At 41.8% G+C, this 22,615-nt stretch overlaps 1 protein-coding gene across 5 annotated transcripts in view; it reads left to right on the top strand.

Moving 5' to 3' along the window:
• tp53bp1 (tumor protein p53 binding protein, 1) overlaps positions 1 to 22,615 on the top strand; it is a 92,202-nt gene that overhangs the window by 4,466 nt on the left and 65,121 nt on the right. For 4 of the 5 annotated variants that reach the window (XM_061887179.1, XM_061887181.1, XM_061887180.1 and 1 more), the window contains exon 1: positions 6,908 to 7,281. In XM_061887179.1, the coding sequence (XP_061743163.1) occupies positions 7,102 to 7,281 (180 nt within the window). In that variant the 5' untranslated portion in view covers positions 6,908 to 7,101. Of the gene's footprint in view, positions 1 to 6,907; positions 7,282 to 22,615 lie in introns of those variants that run through there. The other variant, XM_061887178.1, reaches the window with a different exon arrangement.

Genomic DNA, 22,615 nt, shown 5'->3' with positions numbered 1-22,615 from the left:
TCTTTGGTCTCTGATGATATGGTCTCTCGCTGGCTGTCCCCTGCTTCTCCCGTGCTTTGCCCTCTGCCGGGTACGTCTGTCTACAACCTACCGCTGGCCTGTCAGGCGACTCGGTGGGCCCAGTTCCGGGGGTCCTGTCACTAACCGGCCTGCCTGCGTGGTTCCTTGTTCCCTGGGCACCGCATCTGCTGTTTTGGGTTGGTCTCTTTGGGTTGCTGGGGCCGTACTTTGGCTCCCGCACATACTGGGACACAAATGTACTGTACATACAAACACACAGTGGGGAAAAAAAGTATTTAGTCAGCCACAGATTGTGCATGTTCTCCCACTTGAAATGATGACAGATGTCTGTAATGTTCATCATATGTACACATTAACTGTGAGGGACAGAATGTGAAAAAAAAATCCAGGAATTCACATTGTACGAATTCTAAATAATTCATTTGTAAATTATGGTGGAAAATAAGTATTTGGTCAACCATTCAAAGCTCTCACTGATGGAAGGAGGTGTTGGCTCAAAATCTCACGATACATGGCCCCATTCATTCTTTCCTTAACACGGAGCAATCATCCTGTCCCCTTAGCAGAAAAACAGCCCCAAAGCATGATGTTTCCACCCCCATGCTTCACAGTAGGTATGGAGTTCTTGGGATGCAACTCAGTATTCTTCTTCCTCCAAACACGACAAGTTGAGTTTGTACCAAAAAGTTTTATTTTGGTTGCAGATCACATTCTCCCAATCCTCTGCTGTATCATCCATGTATCCATTTTGGTATAAACTCAACTCGTCGTGTTTGGAGGAAGAAGAATACTGAGTTGCATCCCAAGAACACCACACCTACTGTGAAGCATGGTGGTGGAAACATCATGCTTTGGGGCTGTTTTTCTGCTAAGGGGACAGGACGATTGATCCGTGTTAAGTATGTGTGTGTGTGTGTATATATATATATATATATATATATATATATATATATATATATATATATATATATATATATATATATATATATATATATATATATATATCAGTGACGTGCGGTGAGGTTTATAGCTGGTGATGCACTGACCTAATCAGAATCAGATTTACAAATATACAGTATGCGCTCTGCGCAAATTATTTGCCATTTGATTGGCAGCAGTTTACGGGTTATGTTTCATTTCTGCATTTTTCACACATACAAACTGTCGCCCACAAAATGTGCATTTCATTAAAAACGAAACAAAAATAATGTTATTGCCGTCTTACCTTTACTTATAAATGAAGTCCATGCGCCGGTCCTTCTGGAAAAAAATAGCCGACACATTCTGGTGAAAGTCCTCCGTCACTTCCTTCAGTTTTAAAAAGCTTATAAGAATTCAACATAGTTGCCGAGATTAGCAGAGCTCCTACTCTCATCATTTCCACGAAATGCGAGGTGCTGTTTGGCGAGGAAGCAGGTCGCATTGATGACATCGTATTAAATCTCTGGGTTCTCTTTTACCTTAGCATTGTGGACACTGATGTTGAGTCGCCGCTGTTCATCCAAAGCCAAGTCTATCCTCGTCATCCCAAACGTTTTTAGCGCAATCTAGCTTTGAATATGAGCGGCCAACTGCTCATGTTTGGTGAGGCTTCTTTGCAAATTCTTCAGGTCACAAAATCCCATTTGAGTCCACACAGTTCCACAGGTTGAAAAATGAAGGCAAGGAAAGCAGAAGAGGCGGTTTCTTGCGGATCATCCACAAAGCCAGTCTTTTCATGTATACCACTCCGTTTGGAAAGAGCAAATAACTTTCCTTCCTGCTGATTCAAACAAACCATTCAGCTCCGGCGTTGGTGTTCCTTTAGTAATTATCTCCTGCTTCGCTTGAAAGTCCTCTTTAGAAAACCGTTTAAGTGCGGAAATGTAGTTATCCATGTTGAAAGTCGGGGTGTACGAGACGGAAAAAATAAGTCGCTGCAGCACTTACTCACTGAGGCCACTGTGTGTCTGGGATCATGAGCGCCCCTATCGTGAGGCACGAGAACTGTTTGCCTCACCTCAGACTTTTTTCTCTGTCGTTTTGATCGCTCAACCAACACACAAAACATGTTACTCGCTGCGGCACTTGACTCGCTTACGCCACCGTATGTCTCTGATCATGAGCGCCTCTACTGTGAGACACAAGAACTGTTAGCCTCACCTCAGACTTTTTTCTCTGCCGTTTTGAACGCTCAGCAACACCAGACAAGAACGGGCTCTGGCCGCACGGCAGACAGGGAAGTTTACGAGGGATCGCGAAAATCCAACGATTTTAAAGAAAAAAATCATCCAAATTGGTGAAGCTAAATAAAAATGAAAAACTAACAACAACAATTATTTTATCATTATATATTTTATTTCTTTGCATGATCACAGGTGACGCACTGCCTCCCCTGCCTCCCCTGACCGCACGTCACTGATATTTATGTATATATATATATACATATATATATATATATATATATATATATATATATGTATGTATATATATATATATACATATATATATATATATATATATATACGTGTGTATGTATATATATATATGTATGTATGTATTTGTTTATATGGATATATGTATACATATATGTGTGTGTGTATGTATATATATATATATATACATATATATATATATATATATGTATGTATATATATATATATATATATATACACATATATATATATACATATATATATATATATATATATATATATATATACGTGTGTATGTATATATATATATGTATGTATGTATTTGTTTATATGGATATATGTATACATATATGTGTGTGTGTATGTATATATATATATATATATATATATATATATATATATATATATATATATATATATATATATATATATATATATATATATATGTATATATATGAGTTGGGAAATTGTGTTAGATGTAAATATAAACAAATACTATGATTTGCAAATCATTTTCAACCCATATTCAGTTGAATATGCTACAAAGACAACATATTTGATGTTCAAACTGATAAACATTTTTTTTTTTGCAAATAATAATTAACTTTAGAATTTGATGCCAGCAACACGTGACAAAGAAGTTGGGAAAGCTGGCAATAAATACTGATAAAGTTGAGGAATGCTCATCAAACACTTATGGAACATCCCACAGGTGTGCAGGCTAATTGGGAACAGTTGGGTGCCATGATTTGGTATAAAAGCAGCTTCCATGAAATGCTAAGTAATTCACAAAGCAAATTGTCCAACAGTTTTAGAACAACATTTCTCAACGAGTTATTGCAAGGAATTTAGGGATTTTACCATCTACGGTCTGTAAAATCATCAAAGAGTTCAGAGAATCTAAAAAAATCACTGCACGTAAGCGGATGATATCACGGACTTTTGATCCCTCAGAGCAGGGGTGTCAAACTCAAATACAGAGTGGGCCAAAATTTAAAACTGAACAAAGCCGCGGGCCAAGGTTGAACAAATTAACCTTTTAATAGGGACCCAAACAAGTTTTGCAATGAATATTGAACAAGCAAGGCTTAAATAGGGCAGCACGGTGTAACAGGGGTTAGTGCATCTGCCTCACAATACGAAGGTCCTGAGTAATCCTGGGTTCAATCCCGGGCTCAGGATCTTTCTGTGTGGAGTTTGCATGTTCTCCCCGTGACTGCGTGGGTTCCCTCCGGGTACTCCGGTTTCCTCCCATGGAACAGGCAGAGCTTATATAACATAATAGTGCAAAATCAACTTTCAAGAAACAAGCAAAAAAACATCAGTGGTATATTAAATAAAATGTAATTAAAAAAATGAATGCCTTTTTTCTATTTGCAGCCTTCTGAGGTAAATATCAACATTAACTTTTTCCACAAGCTAATAAATTCGAAAATAAAATAAAAATGTGGTGGGCGGGGTTTGGTGGTAGCGAGGGGTGTATATTGTAGCGTTCCGGAAGAGTTATTGCTTTAGGGGTTCTGGGTATCTGTTCTGTTGTGTTTATGTTGTGTTACGGTGCAGGTGTTCTCCCGAAATGTGTTATGAAGCGTAAAATACGACAGTGTAGACCCCGGACTAACGACTGAAGCTCTACATAAAACAAGAATGAGAAAGAATTCCACTTTCAAAGCTTCAACAATTATATATATATATATATATATATATATATATATATATATATATATATATATATATATATATATATATATATATGCTGCTTAAGAAAATACCTCAATCTTTAAACACAAATTCAATATTTATTATCAGACTGTCATCCAGGAATGTTTTTATTGTTTTAGTTGACTTTTATTTACACACAATTCGATAACAGTTTTATCTAAAGTTTGTTCAGGCTATATTTTGGAGTGAAATTTTCCAGCGAGCACACCGGTCAGAGTGTCTTTTCTCACTCATTTTTGTTCTGACCTATGCATTGATCTGATCACTGACCATATCGTGGTTAAGGTAAAAGAGCTTGTACGATTCAAAATAAATTGCATGATTAATGCAACATTTTTTGTGATTAATCGCATGAGTTAAACAGCCATAATATATACATATATATGTGTGTTTTTGTGTGTGTGTGTGTGTGTGTGTGTGTGTGTCATTAAAATGAACCAGAATAGAGATGATCAGTGACCTATGACCGCAGAGGAAGTAAATAGTATCATCCATCCATCCATCCATTTTCTACCGCTTATTCCCTTTCGGGGTCGCGGGGGGCGCTGGCGCCTATCTCAGCTACAATCGGGCGGAAGGCAGGGTACACCCTGGACAAGTCGCCACCAGTATTTAGTAAAACATCTTGCACTGAGCCTAGTCTATACAATTAGCAAACTCTCCCTGATACCGAAGTACATGTCAAACTACTTCCATCCATCCATTTTCTACCACTTATTCTCTTTTGGCGTCACGGGGGGCGCTGGTGCCTATCTCAGCTACAATCGAGCGGAAGGCGGAGTACACCCTGGACAAGTTGTCACCTCATTAAAGGGCCAACACAGATAGACAGACAACATTCACACTCACATTCACACAATAGGGCCAATTTAGTGTTGCTCATCAACCTATCCCCAGGTGCATGTCTTTTGAAGCGGGAGGAAGCTGGAGTACCCGGCGGGAACCCACGCATTCACAGGGAGAACATGCAAACTCTACACAGAAAGATCCCGAACCTGGAATTGAACCCAGGACTGAAGGACCTTCGTATTGTGAGGCAGACGCACTAACCCCTCTGCCACCGTAAATGACCGCCATAACCACAACACCAGAGGGAGCTCCACAAACCACGTTAAACCAAGATTCCGATCTAACAAAGGTCTTAACTCATTCTCCTTCTATGCCACATCAATGTGGAATGCACTCCCAACAGGTGTAAAAGTAAGTGCATCTCCATCCTCCTTCAAAACCGCACTAAAAGAACACTTACAGGCAACTACCATCCTAGACTAACAACCTCCCCCCTCCACATACCACCTCCCCGGGATTGTAATTAATCCATCCATTTTCTACCGCTTGTCCCTTTTTGGGGTCACGGGGGGTAGCTGGAGCCTATCGCAGCTGGATTCGGGCGGTAGACTGTGTACACACTGGACAAGTCTAATCAAATTTATATACTTGTTCTTATGCTTTCTGAACTCACTATGTTCACTGCTCGCTGTACATACCCTACGAAGTGAGACCTACACTGTTTCAATGTCCATTTCTCAGATGATATTATTGTTGATGACTGAAGTGCTGTTATCAACCAAACCTAACCCCCCGCCCCAACCCTCTCCACATCCCACCCCTCGGATTGTAAATAATGTAAATAATTCAATGTACATACTTTGATGATTAACTTGTGTGATGACTGTATCATGCTGTTAGTATATATTTATTAAACAAGTTGAAAAACTTATTCAGGTGTTACCATTTAGTGGTCAATTGTACGGAATATGTACTGTACTGTTCAATCTACTAATAAAAGTCTCAATCAATCAATCAAACCATAAAGTGCAATATCGCCCAACCTTATTATGCAGGATGCATTGTAAGCTTTCATGATTTACTCTCACATTATCTGGGCTTTGGAGGCAGAGGGTGCTTGTCTACTGTTAATAATTTGTTGTTTGAGAGATGGTCTACTTACAAAAATAAATGCCACAGTGTCCATTTAATTGCATTTAGTTACATTTTAAACAATTAATACAAATGAATGGATAAAATACAAAGGTACATGTAGTAAATATAGAACAAAACATTCAACAAAATAGAAGTGATCACACACCACATAAACCAGGGGTCTCAAACTCAATTTACCTGGGGGCAAGATTTCTTAAAAAAAAATGTTGCATACTCCTCAACATGTCTAGTTGTACAAACCCCTTTGTGTGGCTAAAGGCTAAAGCTTCCCAACTCCATCTTTCTACTTTGACTTCTCCAATATTAATTGAACAAATTGCAAAAGATTCAGCAACACAGATGTCTAAAATACTGTGTAATTATGCCGTTAAAGCAGACGACTTTTAGCTGTGTTTGTGTGCAGCGCTCATTTTCATAACAGCCCGTGACGTCACGCGTACACGTCATCATTACTCGACGTTTTCAAGAAAAAAGTCCCGGGAAATTTAAAATTGCAATTTAGTAAACTAAAAAGGCCGTATTGGCATGTGTTGCAATTTTAATATTTTATCATTGATATATAAACTATCAGACTGCATGGTGGGTAGTAGAGGGTTTCAGTAGGCCTTTAAGGTGGGGAACTAAATAACGTCCCGCGGGCCGCAATTGGCCCCCGGGCCGCGTGTCTGAGACCCATGACATAAACGATGAGTTATAAGAAATGTCCAGTAAACATAAAACCAACAAGAAAAGTTGGCCCTTAGTGACGTCACATAAACCAACCGACCAATAAGGTTCTTCCCTGCTGCATTTGCCGCGCTGCACAGCGCAGGGAGGAGGTGGGCGTGGTTTGTTGTCACACAAAATGGACAATGGGAGAGGAAATAAAACGCAAATGAACGAAGCGACACCTTGGCTCCGTCAACCGGCCATTTTAAAACCGCGCCTTCCAGTTTAAAAATCGTTCACATTATGTTATTTTGTGTTTCGTCAGTCGGTCTCCTGTTCGCGGCCCGACCTCATGGATCCCGGCGGAAGTGACATGGAATCCAGCCTGCCTCAGCCGGAGACCCCTTGTTTGATCGTGGAGGATTCTCAACCGGACAGCGTCGCTCTGGAAGACGACCCGGAGAGCAGCTACAGAGCGGTGCTGGCTCGACGCCTGTCCAGCCTGCAGCCCAGTGCCTGCAGCCCGGTTCTGGTAAGCCGCGCTGCTGTAAAAACGAAACATGTGGAAATACTACGCTTTAGCTTACTCTGTTCACAGCCATTGATCAGATATTTGAAGTAACCGAAGGTCATCGATGTTAAGCCACACGATCGTCTTGTTAGCTCCTGCTAGTGTAACATAAATTACACATACATTAATTAAATTACACATAAAGGTTGTCAACGTACAGCACGGGGGGCATTTGTAGCAAAACGAAACATTAAAGGCCTACTGAAATGAGATGTTCTTATTTAAACGGGGATAGCAGGTCCATTCTTATGTGTCATACTTGATCATTTCGTGATATTGCCATATTTTTGCTGAAAGGATTTAGTAGAGAACATCAACGATAAAGTTAGCAACTTTTTGGTCGCTAATAAAAAAGCCTTGCCTGTACCGGAAGTAGCAGACGATGTGCGCGTGACGTCACCGGTTGTAGAGCTCCTCACATTGTTTACAATCATAGCCACCAGCAGCTAGAGCGATTCGGACCGAGAAAGCGACAATTTCCCCATTAATTTAAGCGAGGATGAAAGATTCGTGGACTAGGATAGTGAAAGTGAAGGACTAGAAGAAAAAAAAAAAGACGGGGGCAGGAGCGATTCAGATGTCATTAGACACATTTACTAGGATAATTCTGGAAAATCCCTTATCTGTTTATTGTGTTACTAGTGTTTTAGTGAGATTAAATAGTCATACCTGAAAGTCGGAAAGTTGTGGGGACCGCCAGTGTCTTTGAGGGAAGCCATGGAGGAGCCAAGAAAGTCACAGCTACCTCTTTGACAGCTGCAGGAGGAACGACACAAGCTCCGCTCATGTTTTCGGTAAGAGCCGACTTATTACCACAATTTTCTCACCGAAGCCTGCCGGTGGACATGTGGTAGAGAACCATGTTCGCTTGACCGCTCTGTTCCATATTAAAGCCTCACAACAAACAAAGAAACACCGGCTGTGTTTGTGTTGCTACAGCCGGCTGCAATACACCGCTTTCCACTAATATCTTTCTTATTTGTAGTCTCCATTATTAATTGAACAAATTGCAAAAGATTCAGCAACACAGAAGTCAAGAATACTGTGTAATTATGCGATAAACACAGACTACTTTTAGCCGTGTTCGGTGCTGGGAGAACATGTCCGCTACCACCTGTGACGTCTCGCGCACGCGTCATCATTCTGCCACGTTTTCAACAGGATACCTCGCGGGAAATTTAAAATTGCAATTTAGTAAACTAAAAAGGCCGAATTGGCATGTGTTGCAATGTTAGGATTTCATCATTGATATATAAAGTATCAGACTGCGTGGTCGGTAGTAGTGGGTTTCAGTAGGCCTTTAACAGCAGATACGCGGCTAAAAGACCAAAAAAACCAGAGCGTAATTAGGAAAGGTTAATCAATTGATAAAAATCCTCTTTACTTTACATTCAGTGAAATACCGGCACCCCGCTTCACCCTTAAGACTGTCATAACCGTAACTATCTACTCCATCCATCTTCTTCCGCTTATCCGAGGTCGAGTCGCGGGGGCAGCAGCCTAAGCAAGGAAGCCCAGACTTCCCTCTCCCCAGCCACTTCGTCCAGCTCCTCCCGGGGGATCCCGAGGCGTTCCCAGGCCAGCCGGGAGAGATAGACCCCCAAAGTGTCCTCTGACCGGTGGGATGTGACCGGAACACCTCCCTAAGGAGGCGTTCGGGTGGCATCCTGACCAGATACCTGAACCTATACCAGGGGTAGGGAACCTATGGCTCGTGAGCCAGATGTGGCTCTTTTGATGACTGCATCTGGCTCTCAGATAAATCTGAGCTGACATTGCTTAACACGATAAGTAATGAATAATTCCACTTGTAATCACAGTGTTAAAAATAACGTTCAAAATATAAAACATTGTCATTCTTTTTTATGTTCAAGAAGTTGCGTTAATGGTAAAACGTAATTTATTTATTATTGGTTAGTGTGGGGCTTGCCCTCCTGGGAGTTCTTCACATCACCAAGCACCAACATGAGAGCCTGTTTCAGGGTTACAATATTGTTTTATTTTTCAATAAGTCTCTCAGTTGCTTTCCAGCAATTGTCTTTTTCTCTTTCGTCCTCACTTGCGCTCTGGCTCCAGCCCCAACCCCGTCTCTCCTCCTGGCTGCTGCTTATAACAGAGCGACAGGTGATTAGATAACAATGCCCAGGTGGGGCTTCTACGCACCTGTCGCTGATTTCGAGGCCGGTCCTGGCAACACCCTGCTTCGCTGCAGGCCCGCAGGCCACACCCTCTCCACAGTTAGCTTCAGAATAACAATGTAATTACAAAGAATAAGAGACCTATTATACTCTATAAATGTTGGTCTTACTTAAAAATTCACATTTTTAGTTGTGTTCAGTGTTACCAAAAATATTGAATGGCTCTTACGGAAATACATTTTAAAATACTTGGCTTCTTGGCTCTCTCAGCCAAAAAGGTTCCTGACCTATGCTATACTATCTACTCCTTGCATGTTTATTTGTGGCTTTGTCCCGAGACAAATGGAGAATGGGCAATAGTAAAGGATTTTACTGACACGGTTTTCCTCAATTTGTAAATACTTGTATTTAGATTTTTTTTTAGTTTTCTTCTGTATTCTACTTGTATCTAAAATAACTGCCGAGGTAAAGTTAAAAGTTAAAGTACCACTGATAGTCACACACACTCGGTGTGGTGAGGGAAGCAGTGACCGGCAAGGTGGCCGCGCTCGGGAATAATTTTGGTGATTTAACACTAAGGCTGGGCGATTATGGCCTTTTTTTAACATCTCCAAATTTTTAGGCCATACCACGATACACGATATATACATCGCAATATTTTGCCTTAGCCTTGAATGAACACTTGATGCATATAATCACAGCAGTATGCTGATTTTATGTGTCCTGAATTAAAACATTCTTGTTCATACTGCATTAATACATGCTCATTTTAAACTTTCATGCAGAGAGGGAATGCACAACTAAGTCAATTTACCAAAAGTGTATTTATTAAATAGTTATTAAGCAGTGGCACAAACATTCATGTCATTTCAAAACAAAAAGTGCAAGGTTGTCAGAGACATTTTAACACAAGCTATGAGTGCACTTTTGTGCATGATGTCACAAAGATGACATACCAAAACAACACCAACTTAAAGTGCACTTTTTGTACAGAACGCCACTACACTAGTTTAAAACAAATAAAGTGCACTTTTGTGCATGATGTCAAACAAGATATTTCAAAAACTGTCAAATAAAAATGAGCTGCATAATAGGAAATCAAATAGTGTATGTCATTTGCAATGTGGTAGGTTACTGCGGACATGATCTCCTTTTGTTGTTGACTGTTTTTTTTCATATGGTGTTGATCTGGAAATGTTTGCCTCGGCATTTTGAATGGAGATGTTGACATGCTGAGTAAAGACTCTTAATTCTCTAGTAGGTGACTTTTCAAACGATGCTACATATTACCAGCGATGCTACATTTGATAGCAACGCTTGTGCCCCACACTTGACAAATTAAAGTTGTCTATTCGACATATTCCGGCTTGAAGCCGAACCACCGCCAGACGATGGACCCCCTGCTGTTTTTCTTGGGAATGAATTCTTACTTCATTTGTTACCAGATTCGCACCTTCTTTCTCTCGTATTACCATTCGCACGGCTCGGCTAGCATCACAGCTAATGATACCCATGCTGCTACCTCTCTGCTTCGCGAGGGCGTATACGTATGTGACGTATGATGTGAAAGTATGTGATGTATGTAAGAAGGTGCGCTTACTGTTTGTGAGAAGGAGACACAAGAAGGAGTGGGAAGAGTCTGCAGTGTAATGCCAGCAGCTAAAAGCAACTGCGTAAGAACGTATACTCGAATAACACAATATAGTCATTTTCTATATCGCACAGAGACAAACCCGTGATATATCACGTATATCGATATATCGCCCAGCCCTAATTCCAACCCTTAATGCTGAGTGCCAAGCATGGAGGTAATGGGTCCCATTTTTTTAATAGTCTTTTGTATGACCGGGGTTTGAACTCACGACCTACCAATCTCAGAGCGGACACTCTAACCACGAAGCAGGTAAGGCCTTGAGTCCCGACTACAGTGAGAACAAATATTTCGTACAGGCACTCTTTAAAGTACCACTAGAGTGGAAAAAAGTTCCCTCTACTGTATATTGCTGCTACAGTATTATCATGTATATCGGAGTCATAACTAAAGACTTCCAAAGTTTGCTCTTAAATAGATATGATCAAAATAGTTTAAATCTCAAAAATTTTTTTGAGCCATTTTGATAGATAATGAATCTTTTTTGTCATTGTGCATGTACAGGTACAGGTCCAACGAAATTTAGGTTGCTTCCCTGAGGATCTTTGCATTTAAAAATAGAAGAAACCACACAATATACAGAAACAACACAATATACACAATATGCAATATACAATATGGCCTAAGACCACTCTAAGAGGCAATGTAAAAAACGAGACAATAAAAAGTATAAAGTGACTAGTAAAACTGACTAGAGCGGAGTAATGCTGATTCCCATAATGAGGAAGCCTGTCACATGATCGCATGATGTAGATCAGACCTGGGCAAAGTAAGGCCTGTGTGCCTCCTGGTACCCCAGCACCTCCAAAACCCTCAAATCTAGACTCCAAACATCCCAGAATAAGCTAATCCGGTTACTTTTAGACCTCCACCCCAGATCACACCTCAATCCAACCCACTTCTCCAAAGTGGGCTGGCTCAGGGTGGAGGACAGAGTAAAACAACTTGCACTGAGCCTAGTCTATAAAATCCGCTACACCTCCTTGATACCGAAGTACATGTCAAACTACTTCCTTAATGTAAATGACCGCCATAACCACAACACCAGGGGGAGCTCCACAAACCACGTTAAACCCAGATTTCGATCTAACAAAGGTCTTAACTCATTCTCTTTCTATGCCACATCAATGTGGAATGCACTCCCAACAGGTATAAAAGTAAGTGCATCCTTATATTCCTTCAAAACCGCTCTAAAACAACACCTCCAGGCAACTTCAACACTTTACTAATACCCTCCTCCATTCACATCCCATCTCCCCGGATTATAAACAACTCAAATGTACTTCTAATGTATATACATGTTCTTATGCTATCTGAACTCACTATGTTCTCTGCTGGCTGTACATATCCTACTGTAAGACCTACACTGTTTCAATGTCCACATTTCTCTGTTGATGCAATTGTTGATGACTGAAGTTCTGATATCAACCAAAGCTCCTCATCCCACCCTCCGGATTGTAAATAATGTAAATAATTCAATGTACATACTATGATGATTAACTTGTGTGATGACTGTATTATGTTGATAGTATATATTTGTACCATGAATTGATTAACGTGGACCCCGACTTAAACAAGTTGAAAAACTTATTCGGGTGTTACCATTTAGTGGTCAATTGTACGGAATATGTACTGTACTGTGCAATCTACTAATAAAAGTATCAATCAATCAATCAAAACCACATGCGGCCCATTAAGCTTTTCAATCTGGCCTGTCGGACATTCCCAAATAATTGTTTTAGATGTTTAAGATGGAAAGTGTAGCTGCTCACTCATGCTTTCTAATGACCGGTAGTCTTCAACTATACTAAGTCTGTCAATGGTTGGAATCTGTGCTTTTGCATGATATAGTAGTTACTATGGTCGTTTAATTAGTTACTATGGTAATCTAACTATGGTAATCTAATTAGTTACTATGGTAAGGTAAGTCACAGCAACTCAGACGAGGCACCAAGCAGTGTGGGTGGGGAACGTTTCCACAGAGTGTTTCCAGAGCCTGAAATGTGGGTGTCAGAGACAGACCCGGAATGAGATTTTCATAACAAAGTTATAAAGCTTTGTGATATATAACATGTATCAGATTGTAAGTGTTTTTATTTTTTTTTACCCTTCGGATTTATTATTTCACTGTTTGTTGCATTTTTTTTGCGTTTCGCTTGATTATAAAATACGTGGCTGGAAAGGGGGTGTGACGTTCATATGTTGTCAATATTCAGTGTTTTATCCTCCATAGGTAACATTGTAAATGCCACATTCTTTATATTCATGTATATTCTGGGTATCTCATTCAGTAAAACATTTTTTAAGGCGGTCTGTCATAACGTTTTTAGCATTCAATTGACAATTATTGTGAGGTTTTGTATCAGCGTTCCTAAAAATAGATATACCGGCCCCCAGACACAATTTTTTTCTCTAAATTTGGCCACCAAGTCAAAATAATTTCCCACGCCTAATGTAGATGTAGGACCTGCAGATCCCTTCCCCACCAAAAACAAATCATGCAAACTTTGTGAAAGCCAACAACGATTACTTTGGACATATTTATGGTCCAGAACCTTACATTGTTGATACTGAATATAAGGAGGATGAGCCACAAGTTTTAGGTGTTTTGCTAAACATATCCAGCTTTAGTGAAACACTAAGCATCATGTAGCAGTATTGCTAAGAAGTGCTAAACAAGAATTCCAAACATAATAAAACCATAGCTTACTGTACAATGTTTGCTCTTAGTTTGATGACAACTGATAGGATGTCCATATCTTCCCGTTTAGATGGACACTTAACCATGATGCACACAAAGGATATTAACAAGGAAACGTCTCCTTGCATGCAGACACTGTCTTGGGCTGTGTGCGTTTGTCTCCATCTGTGGGTAGAAATTGAATGTCACAGATTAACTACATTCATGGCCAAATCCTCTAATTATCCAGATGAAAGATAAGATTTATAATTTAGAATACGTTTGACGTGACGCGATGATGCGGGAGCAGCAGGACATCACAGTAAAAGCAGCAGAAGGCTACTTAGCTGTTTGTATCATAGCGTCGCTAATAAATAGTTTGTCTGCAATAGCGCTTAAAATAACAACATTGTAATAATTGATTAATATTCAGGTCACAATATGTAATAAAGAGTGTTCTTGGCTGATTTGGGATGTTTTTTTAGAGCAGTGGTTCTCAAATGGGGTACGCGTACCCTTAGGGGTAATTGAAGGTATGCCAAGGGGTATGTGAGATTTTTTAAAATTAGCAGCAATTCAAAAATCTTTTATGAATATATGTACTGAATAATACTTCAACAAAATATGAATGTAAGTTCATAAACTGTCAAAAAAAAAATACAACAATGCAATATTCAGTGTTGACAGCTAGATTTTTTGTGGACATGTTCCATAAATGTTGATGTTAAAGATTTCTTGTTTTGTGAAGAAATGTTTAGAATTGAGTTCATGAATCCAGATTGATCTCTATTACAATCCCCAAAGAGGGCACTTTAAGTTTATGATTACTTCTATGTGTATAAATCTTTATTTATAATTGAATCACTTGTTTATTTTTCAACAAGTTTTTAGTTTTTTTTTAATCTTTTTTTTTAAATAGTTCAAGAAAGACCACTACAAATGAGCAATATTTTGTATTATACAATTTAATGAATCCAAAACTGATGACATAGGGCTGTATTTTACGTCTTTTTCTCTTTTTTTTTTCAAGCAAAAATGCTTTTCTCGGATTATGGGGTACTTGAATTAAAAAAATGTTCACAGGGGGTACATCACTGAAAAAAGGTTGAGAACCACTGATTTAGATGGTTTTGTGGGAAATAGAGAGCCCACCTTGACTATGTTGTTAGCAGACCTTTTATGTATTTATTTATTTACAACATGGAATGAATAAAAAATGCATAAAAACATTTGTGTCATAGACATCAAATCTATCTTTTAATTTTGGATTGCTTTTAGCTGATTTACAAAAGTAAAACTCTAATTTGTATACAATATACAGCTCGCACACTTTTGGCTCTCATTTTGGCATTTATGATAGGTGTCTCATTGTGCAAACCATCTTTTCTTACCAATTGGCACCTGTTTCTGTGTATTTGGGATCACCATAAGTCCCGAAAATATTATATTAAACGATGGAGGCATGTCGGACATATTTATAAAGCATTTGGAATCTGTTTTTGGGATGTAATTTGCCATGTTACATCAGTGGTTGTTTTCTCCATATATGGTAGTGGATTACCTGAAGTACTTTGCGGGGGTACACCATTCCAAAGTTGTACTTAAGAAGTTATTTATTTTTCTCTATCCTCTTGTTTTGGAGCAGACTGGCTCGTATATACGCATGCATGCTAAAATCCTCCGCTGTTGCCATTTTTAAATTAATTGATTGGCAACACTAAATTGGCCTTCATGTGTGAATGTTGTCTGTTTGTCTGTGTTGGCCCTGCAATGAGGGAGGGACTTGTCCAGGGTGTACCCCGCCTTCCGCCCGTGTGCAGCTGGGATAGGCTCCAGCACCCCCCGCGACCCTGAAAGGGACAAGCGTTAGAAAACGGATGGATGGAATTCATATTCCTTCATTTATTATCTATTTGTCTCTTGTAGGATTCTATGGAATGAATGGAATAATGATTAACCGCTATAATATTCCAGATGGTTAGTAATACCGTTTAAATTTTTAATTAGCGAAAAACCATCATTGATTAATGTATTTTAGGCAACACTGCTTACATGCTGGTAACAAAAGTCGGTGCACGCGCACCAGCGCCCTTTTGCTCGACAAAACATGACGCAAAACCACTACAGGGAGCTTACTCCAGATTTTACCTCAGAGTAATCGGAGCCAAATGCTTTGTTTCGCTTTATTTCCCTCGCTTCACTTCTGTAGAGTAGAGTCTCAGCGTGCGTTTAAGAGCGCACTGCTGTTCGATGTCGACAAGTGTGGACAATATTGGAGACAGACGCATTTGTCCCACACTACAAATATACAGTGGAGGAGAAAAGTATTTGATGTTGCTTTCATTTTCTCAACACTGTCCTCTCACTTGCTGTGACTGAGAGTTAATGTTGTAAGGAAACATGCAGCAGGCGATGTGTAGGAAACATTTCCACAACTCGTTTATAAAGTCTTTGGTTTGTTTGCAGAGATGCTTACTCATCATCATATTAATACTAGCTATTATGTTTTGTCATATCATCAAATTGAACGCAGGCTGTGAGGTATCAACACACTGAAGTAGGAATATTGTGTATTAAATGTGAGAGGTTACACTTCTGTTAATTTTTTTGTCCAAGTTGTTGCACTGACTCACATGGTGTTGTTGAGGAAGAACAACACTTGCTTATTAGACTTTATCTTCATTGGCCAAACTGCTTAGGTTTCATATTGATGTCAAAAAAATAAACACCATGTTTTTATTTGTAGGTCTTTCATGTCAGAAAGTTATTACTTAAAAAAAAAAAAACTCTCGTGACATAGCATGTTAATTTTTATGGTGTATAGTTAATACCTATAGGACTAATTTCTGCTCAAACTCTTAATAGATCTGTCCTGATATTGTATGTACGTGTACATACACAGGGCTCGAATTTAACCGCAGCAACTGCCCTCGTCATTTGTCGTCATGCCCTAAAAATTGACCAACATCACCAGCAAGAACATGCTGTGACCACACTTGACTTGGTATCTTTTAATGGACGAGGGATGTAACAGTAGACGGTATAATGATAATTTTCGATCTGTGTGGTGTGACCGCATAAACAAAGTTCTTGTCCCTCATGCATTTTTGATAATTATTATACAGTGCCGTTTAAATGGTGGTTTCTCCACGCAAATCCTCTGAGCTGTTTTCAACCTGCCAACAATACATAAACAATATAAAAAGACAAACCACTTAATAATGACGACAAGAGTTTAAAATTTTATGAATGCAAGACGGTTCATTGCATTCTTTGCATGCAAAATAGGAATCAATGTTAATTTTGCCATCATAACATGTTTGAGATGAAAACACACACGTGTATATATGTATATACAGTGGGGCAAAAAAAGTGTTAAGTCAGCCACCGATTGTGCAAGCTCTCCATCCATCCATCCATCCATCCATCCATCCATCATCTTCCGCTTATCCGAGGTCGGGTCGCGGGGGCAGCAGCCTAAGCAGGGAAGCCCAGACTTCCCTATCTCCAGCCACTTCGTCTAGCTCTTCCCGGGGGATCCCGAGGCGTTCCCAGGCCAGCCGGGAGACATAGTCTTCCCAACGTGTCCTGGGTCTTCCCCGTGGCCTCCTACCAGCTGGACGTGCCCTAAACACATCCCTAGGGAGGCGTTCGGGTGGCATCCTGACCAGATGCCCGAACCACTTCATCTGGCTCCTCTCGATGTGGAGGAGCAGCGGCTTTACATTGAGCTCCTCCCGGATGGCAGAGCTTCTCACCCTATCTCTAAGGGAGAGCCCCGCCACCCGGCGGAGGAAACTCATTTCGGCCGCTTGTACCCGTGATCTTATCCTTTCGGTCATGACCCAAAGCTCATGACCATAGGTGAGGATGGGAACGTAGATCGACCGGTAAATTGAGAGCTTTGCCTTCCGGCTCAGCTCCTTCTTCACCACAACGGATCGATACAACGTCCGCATTACTGAAGACGCCGCACCGATCCGCCTGTCGATCTCACAATCCAATCTTCCCCCACTCGTGAACAAGACTCCTAGGTACTTGAACTCCTCCACTTGGGGCAGGGTCTCCTCCCCAACCCGGAGATGGCACTCCACCCTTTTCCGGGCGAGAACCATGGACTCGGACTTGGAGGTGCTGATTCTCATTCCGGTCGCTTCACACTCGGCTGCGAACCGATCCAGTGAGAGCTGAAGATCCCGGCCAGATGAAGCCATCAGGACTACATCATCTGCAAAAAGCAGAGACCTAATCCCGTGGCCACCAAACCGGAACCCCTCAACGCCTTGGCTGCGCCTAGAAATTCTGTCCATAAAAGTTATGAACAGAATCGGTGACAAAGGAAAGCCTTGGCGGAGTCCAACCCTCACTGGAAACGTGTCCGACTTACTGCCAGCAATGCGGACCAAGCTCTGACACTGATCATACAGGGAGCGGACCGCCACAATAAGACAGTCCGATACCCCATACTCTCTGAGCACTCCCCACAGGACTTCCCGAGGGACACGGTCGAATGCCTTCTCCAAGTCCACAAAGCACATGTAGACTGGTTGGGCAAACTCCCATGCACCCTTAAGAGCCCTGCCGAGAGCATAGAGCTGGTCCACAGTTCCACGACCAGGACGAAAACCACACTGTTCCTCCTGAATCCGAGGTTCGACTATCCGGCGAAGCCTCCTCTCCAGTACACCTGAATAAACCTTACCGGGAAGGCTGAGGAGTGTAATCCCACGATAGTTGGAACACACCCTCCGGTCCCCCTTCTTAAAGAGAGGGACCACCACCCCGGTCTGCCAATCCAGAGGTACCGCCCCCGATGTCCACGCGATGCTGCAGAGTCTTGTCAACCAAGACAGCCCCACAGCACCCAGAGCCTTAAGGAACTCCGGGCGGGTCTCATCCACCCCCGAGGCCTTGCCACCGAGGAGCTTTTTAACTACCTCAGCGACCTCAGCCCCAGAAATAGGAGAGTCCACCACAGATTCCCCAGGCACCGCTTCCTCAAAGAAAGACGTGTTGGTGGGATTGAGGAGGTCTTCGAAGTATTCCCTCCACCGATCCACAACATCCGCAGTCGAAGTCAGCAAAACACCATCCGCACCATACACGGTGTTGATAGTGCACTGCTTCCCCTTCCTGAGGCGCCGTATGGTGGTCCAGAATCGCTTCGAAGCCGTCCGGAAGTCGTTTTCCATGGCTTCCCCGAACTCTTCCCATGTCCGAGTTTTTGCCTCCGCGACCGCTAAAGCTGCACACCGCTTGGCCCGTCGGTACCCGTCCACTGCCTCCGGAGTCCAATGAGCCAAAAGAACCCGATAGGACTCCTTCTTCAGCTTGACGGCATCCCTCACTGCTGGTGTCCACCAACGGGTTCTGGGATTACCGCCACGACAGGCACCAACAACCTTGCGGCCACAGCTCCAATCGACCGCCTCGACAATAGAGGTTCGGAACATTGTCCACTCGGACTCAATGTCCCGCACCTCCCTCGTGACATGTTCAAAGTTCTCCCGGAGGTGTGAATTGAAACTCTCTCTGACAGGAGACTCTGCCAGACGTTCCCAGTAGACCCTCACAATGCGCTTGGGCCTGCCAGGTCTGTCCGGCATCCTCCCCCACCATCGCAGCCAACTCACCACCAGGTGGTGATCGGTAGAAAGCTCCGCCCCTCTCTTCACCCGAGTGTCCAAAACATAAGGCCGCAAATCCGATGACACAACTACAAAGTCGATCATGGAACTGCGGCCTAGGGTGTCCTGGTGCCAAGTGCACATATGGACACCCTTATGTTTGAACATGGTGTTTGTTATGGACAATCCGTGACGAGCACAAAAGTCCAAAAACAAAACACCACTCGGGTTTAGATCCGGGCGACCATTCTTCCCAATCACGCCTCTCCAGGTTTCACTGTCGTTGCCAACATGAGCGTTGAAGTCTCCCAGTAGGACAAGGGAATCACCCGGAGGAGCACTTTCCAGTACTCCCTCGAGTGTACCCAAAAAGGGTGGGTATTCTGAACTGCTGTTTGGTGCGTAAGCACAAACAACAGTCAGGACCCGTCCCCCCACCCGAAGGCGAAGGGAAGCTACCCTCTCGTCCACTGGGTTGAACTCAAACGTGCAGGCTTTGAGCCGGGGGGCAACGAGAATTGCCACCCCAGCCCGTCGCCTCTCACTGCCGGCAACGCCAGAGTGGAAGAGGGTCCAGTCCCTCTCGAGAGAACTGGTTCCAGAGCCCTTGCTGTGCGTCGAGGTGAGTCCGACTATATCCAGCCGGAACTTCTCTACCTCGCGCACTAGCTCAGGCTCCTTCCCCCCCAGTGAGGTGACGTTCCACGTCCCAAGAGCTAGCTTCTGTAGCCGAGGATCGGACCGCCAAGTGCCCTGCCTTCGGCTGCCGCCCAGCTCACAATGCACCCGACCTCTATGGCCCCTCCTATGAGTGGTGAGCCCATTGGAGGGATGACCCACGTTGCCTCTTCGGGCTGTGCCCGGCCGGGCCCCATGGGGACAGGCCCGACCACCAGGCGCTCGCCATCGTGCCCCAACTCCGGGCCTGGCTCCAGAGCGGGGCCCCGGTGACCCACGTCCGGGCGAGGGAAATCTGGGTTCATTTTGTTGTAATTCCATAGAAGTCTTTGTGCAAGCTCTCCCACTCAAAATGATGACAGAAGTCTGTAATTTTCAGCATAGGTACACTTCAACTGTGAGAGACAGAAAGTGAAAAAAAATCCAGGAATTTACATTGTAGGAATTTTAAAGAATTTATCTGTAAATTATGGTGGAAAATAAGTATTTGGTCAACCATTCAAAGCTCTCACTGATGGAAGGAGGTTTTGGCTCAAAATCTCACGATACATGGCCCCATTCATTCTTTCCTTAACACGGATCAATCGTCCTGTCAGAAAAACAGCCCCAAAGCATGATGTTTCTACCCCCATGCTTCACAGTAGGTATGATGTTCTTGGGATCCAACTCAGTATTCTTCTTCCTCCAAATACGACGAGTTGAGTTTATACCAGAATGATACAGCAGAGGATTGGGAGAATGTCATGTGGTCAGATTAAACCAAAATAAAACTTTTTAGTATAAACTCAACTCGTTGTCGTTGTGCTTCGGTGTGTAATGTTTACACAACGTGCGTTCTGCTACTTAATATGTCTGTGTGGAAACTTGTTCGGTTGGAGGGTCTTCCAGCTCTGGCTTTTACATGTTGTCCTAGCCCGGTCGCTGCTGGCATGTGTACTCGTTCGGTACACCTCCGAACCGAACCGAACCGAAACGAAACCCCTGTACCAAAACGGTTCAATACAAATACACGTACCGTTACACCCATATATATATATATATATATATATATATATATATAAAATTCCCTGAGAAAGTTAAGATAAAATTATATTCTTAGTATCAAAAATGAAACAATAAAAACAGTTTTCATTATATCATATGGAATATCTCGAATAGACAACTTTAATTTGTCAAGTGTGGGGCACAAGCATTGCTAGCAAAAGTACTATTACTGCTAATATGTAGCATCATTTGAAAAGTCACCTGCTAGAGAATGAAGAGTGCATTCTCCGCATTTCAACATCTCCATTCGGTGCCACACGCTCACACCATCAAAATGCAGAGGCAAAAATTTCCAGATCAACACTGTATGAAAAAAACAGTCAACAACACAAGGAGATAATGTCCGCAGGAACCTACCACAGAACTAAGGACATACACTATTTGATTTCCTATTATGCAGCTCATTTTTATTTGACACTTATTGAAATATCTTGTGTGACATCATGCACAAAAGTGCACTTTATTTGTTTTAAACTAGTGTAGTGGTGTTCTGTACAAAAAGTGATTTTTAATTTGGTGTTGTTTTGATATGTCATCTTAGTGACATCATGCACAAAAGTGCACTCATAGCTTGTTTTGAAATGTCTCTGACAATCATGCACTTTCAGTTTTAGAAATGTGAAGTGAAGTGAAGTGTGAAGTGAATTATATTTACTATATAGAGCTTTTTCTGTAGTGACTCAAAGCGCTTTACATAGTGAAACCCAATTTTCTAAGTTACATTTAAACCAGTGTGGGTGGCACTGGGAGCAGGTGGGTAAAGTGTCTTGCCCAAGGACACAACGGCAATGACTAGGATGGCAGAAGCGGGGATCGAACCTGCAACTTTCAAGTTGCTGGCACGGCCACTCTACCAAATGACATGAATGTTTGTGCCACTGCTTGATAACTGTTTAATAAATACCGTTTTGGTCAATTGACTTAGTCTGATTTACTTCTCTGCGTGAAAGTTTAAAATGAGTGCAGTATGAACAAGAATGTTTTGATGTAGACACATGGAATCATCATACAGCTGTGATTATATGCATCAAGTGTTCATTCAAGGCCAAGGCAAAATATTGCGATATATATCATGTATCGGGATATGGCCTAAAAATATCGAAATATTAAAAAAGGCCATATCGCCCATCCCTAGTTGATATACTTTAGATGCACAATGACACGTACTTTATCTTTAAAACCTGCCTGCACGTACACAGAATTCTAGGTACATTAATAAAGAGTGAATGCACACCTTTGCTGCTAAAACCCAACACTCATAGAGTTATAACATGTTCAGCAACATGGTGATGTACTACATGTGCAGTCAAGTGTACATTATTTCTAAAATCAGCACGCACTAACGAGCCAAGGAAACCATTTTGCCTTTTTAAGTGCCTATATAAAGCACACGGACGTGTGACGCTGCAAAACTGTCATTGAATTATAAAGCATTAAATAATGGATATCGTGATATAGTACATGTGTAATGACGTGT

Source organism: Nerophis ophidion, linkage group LG25 (assembly GCF_033978795.1).
Source record: "Nerophis ophidion isolate RoL-2023_Sa linkage group LG25, RoL_Noph_v1.0, whole genome shotgun sequence".
Taxonomy (NCBI): domain Eukaryota; kingdom Metazoa; phylum Chordata; class Actinopteri; order Syngnathiformes; family Syngnathidae; genus Nerophis; species Nerophis ophidion.
The sequence above is the reverse complement of the archived record's forward strand: the minus strand, read 5'-3'. Positions and strand labels throughout refer to the sequence as shown.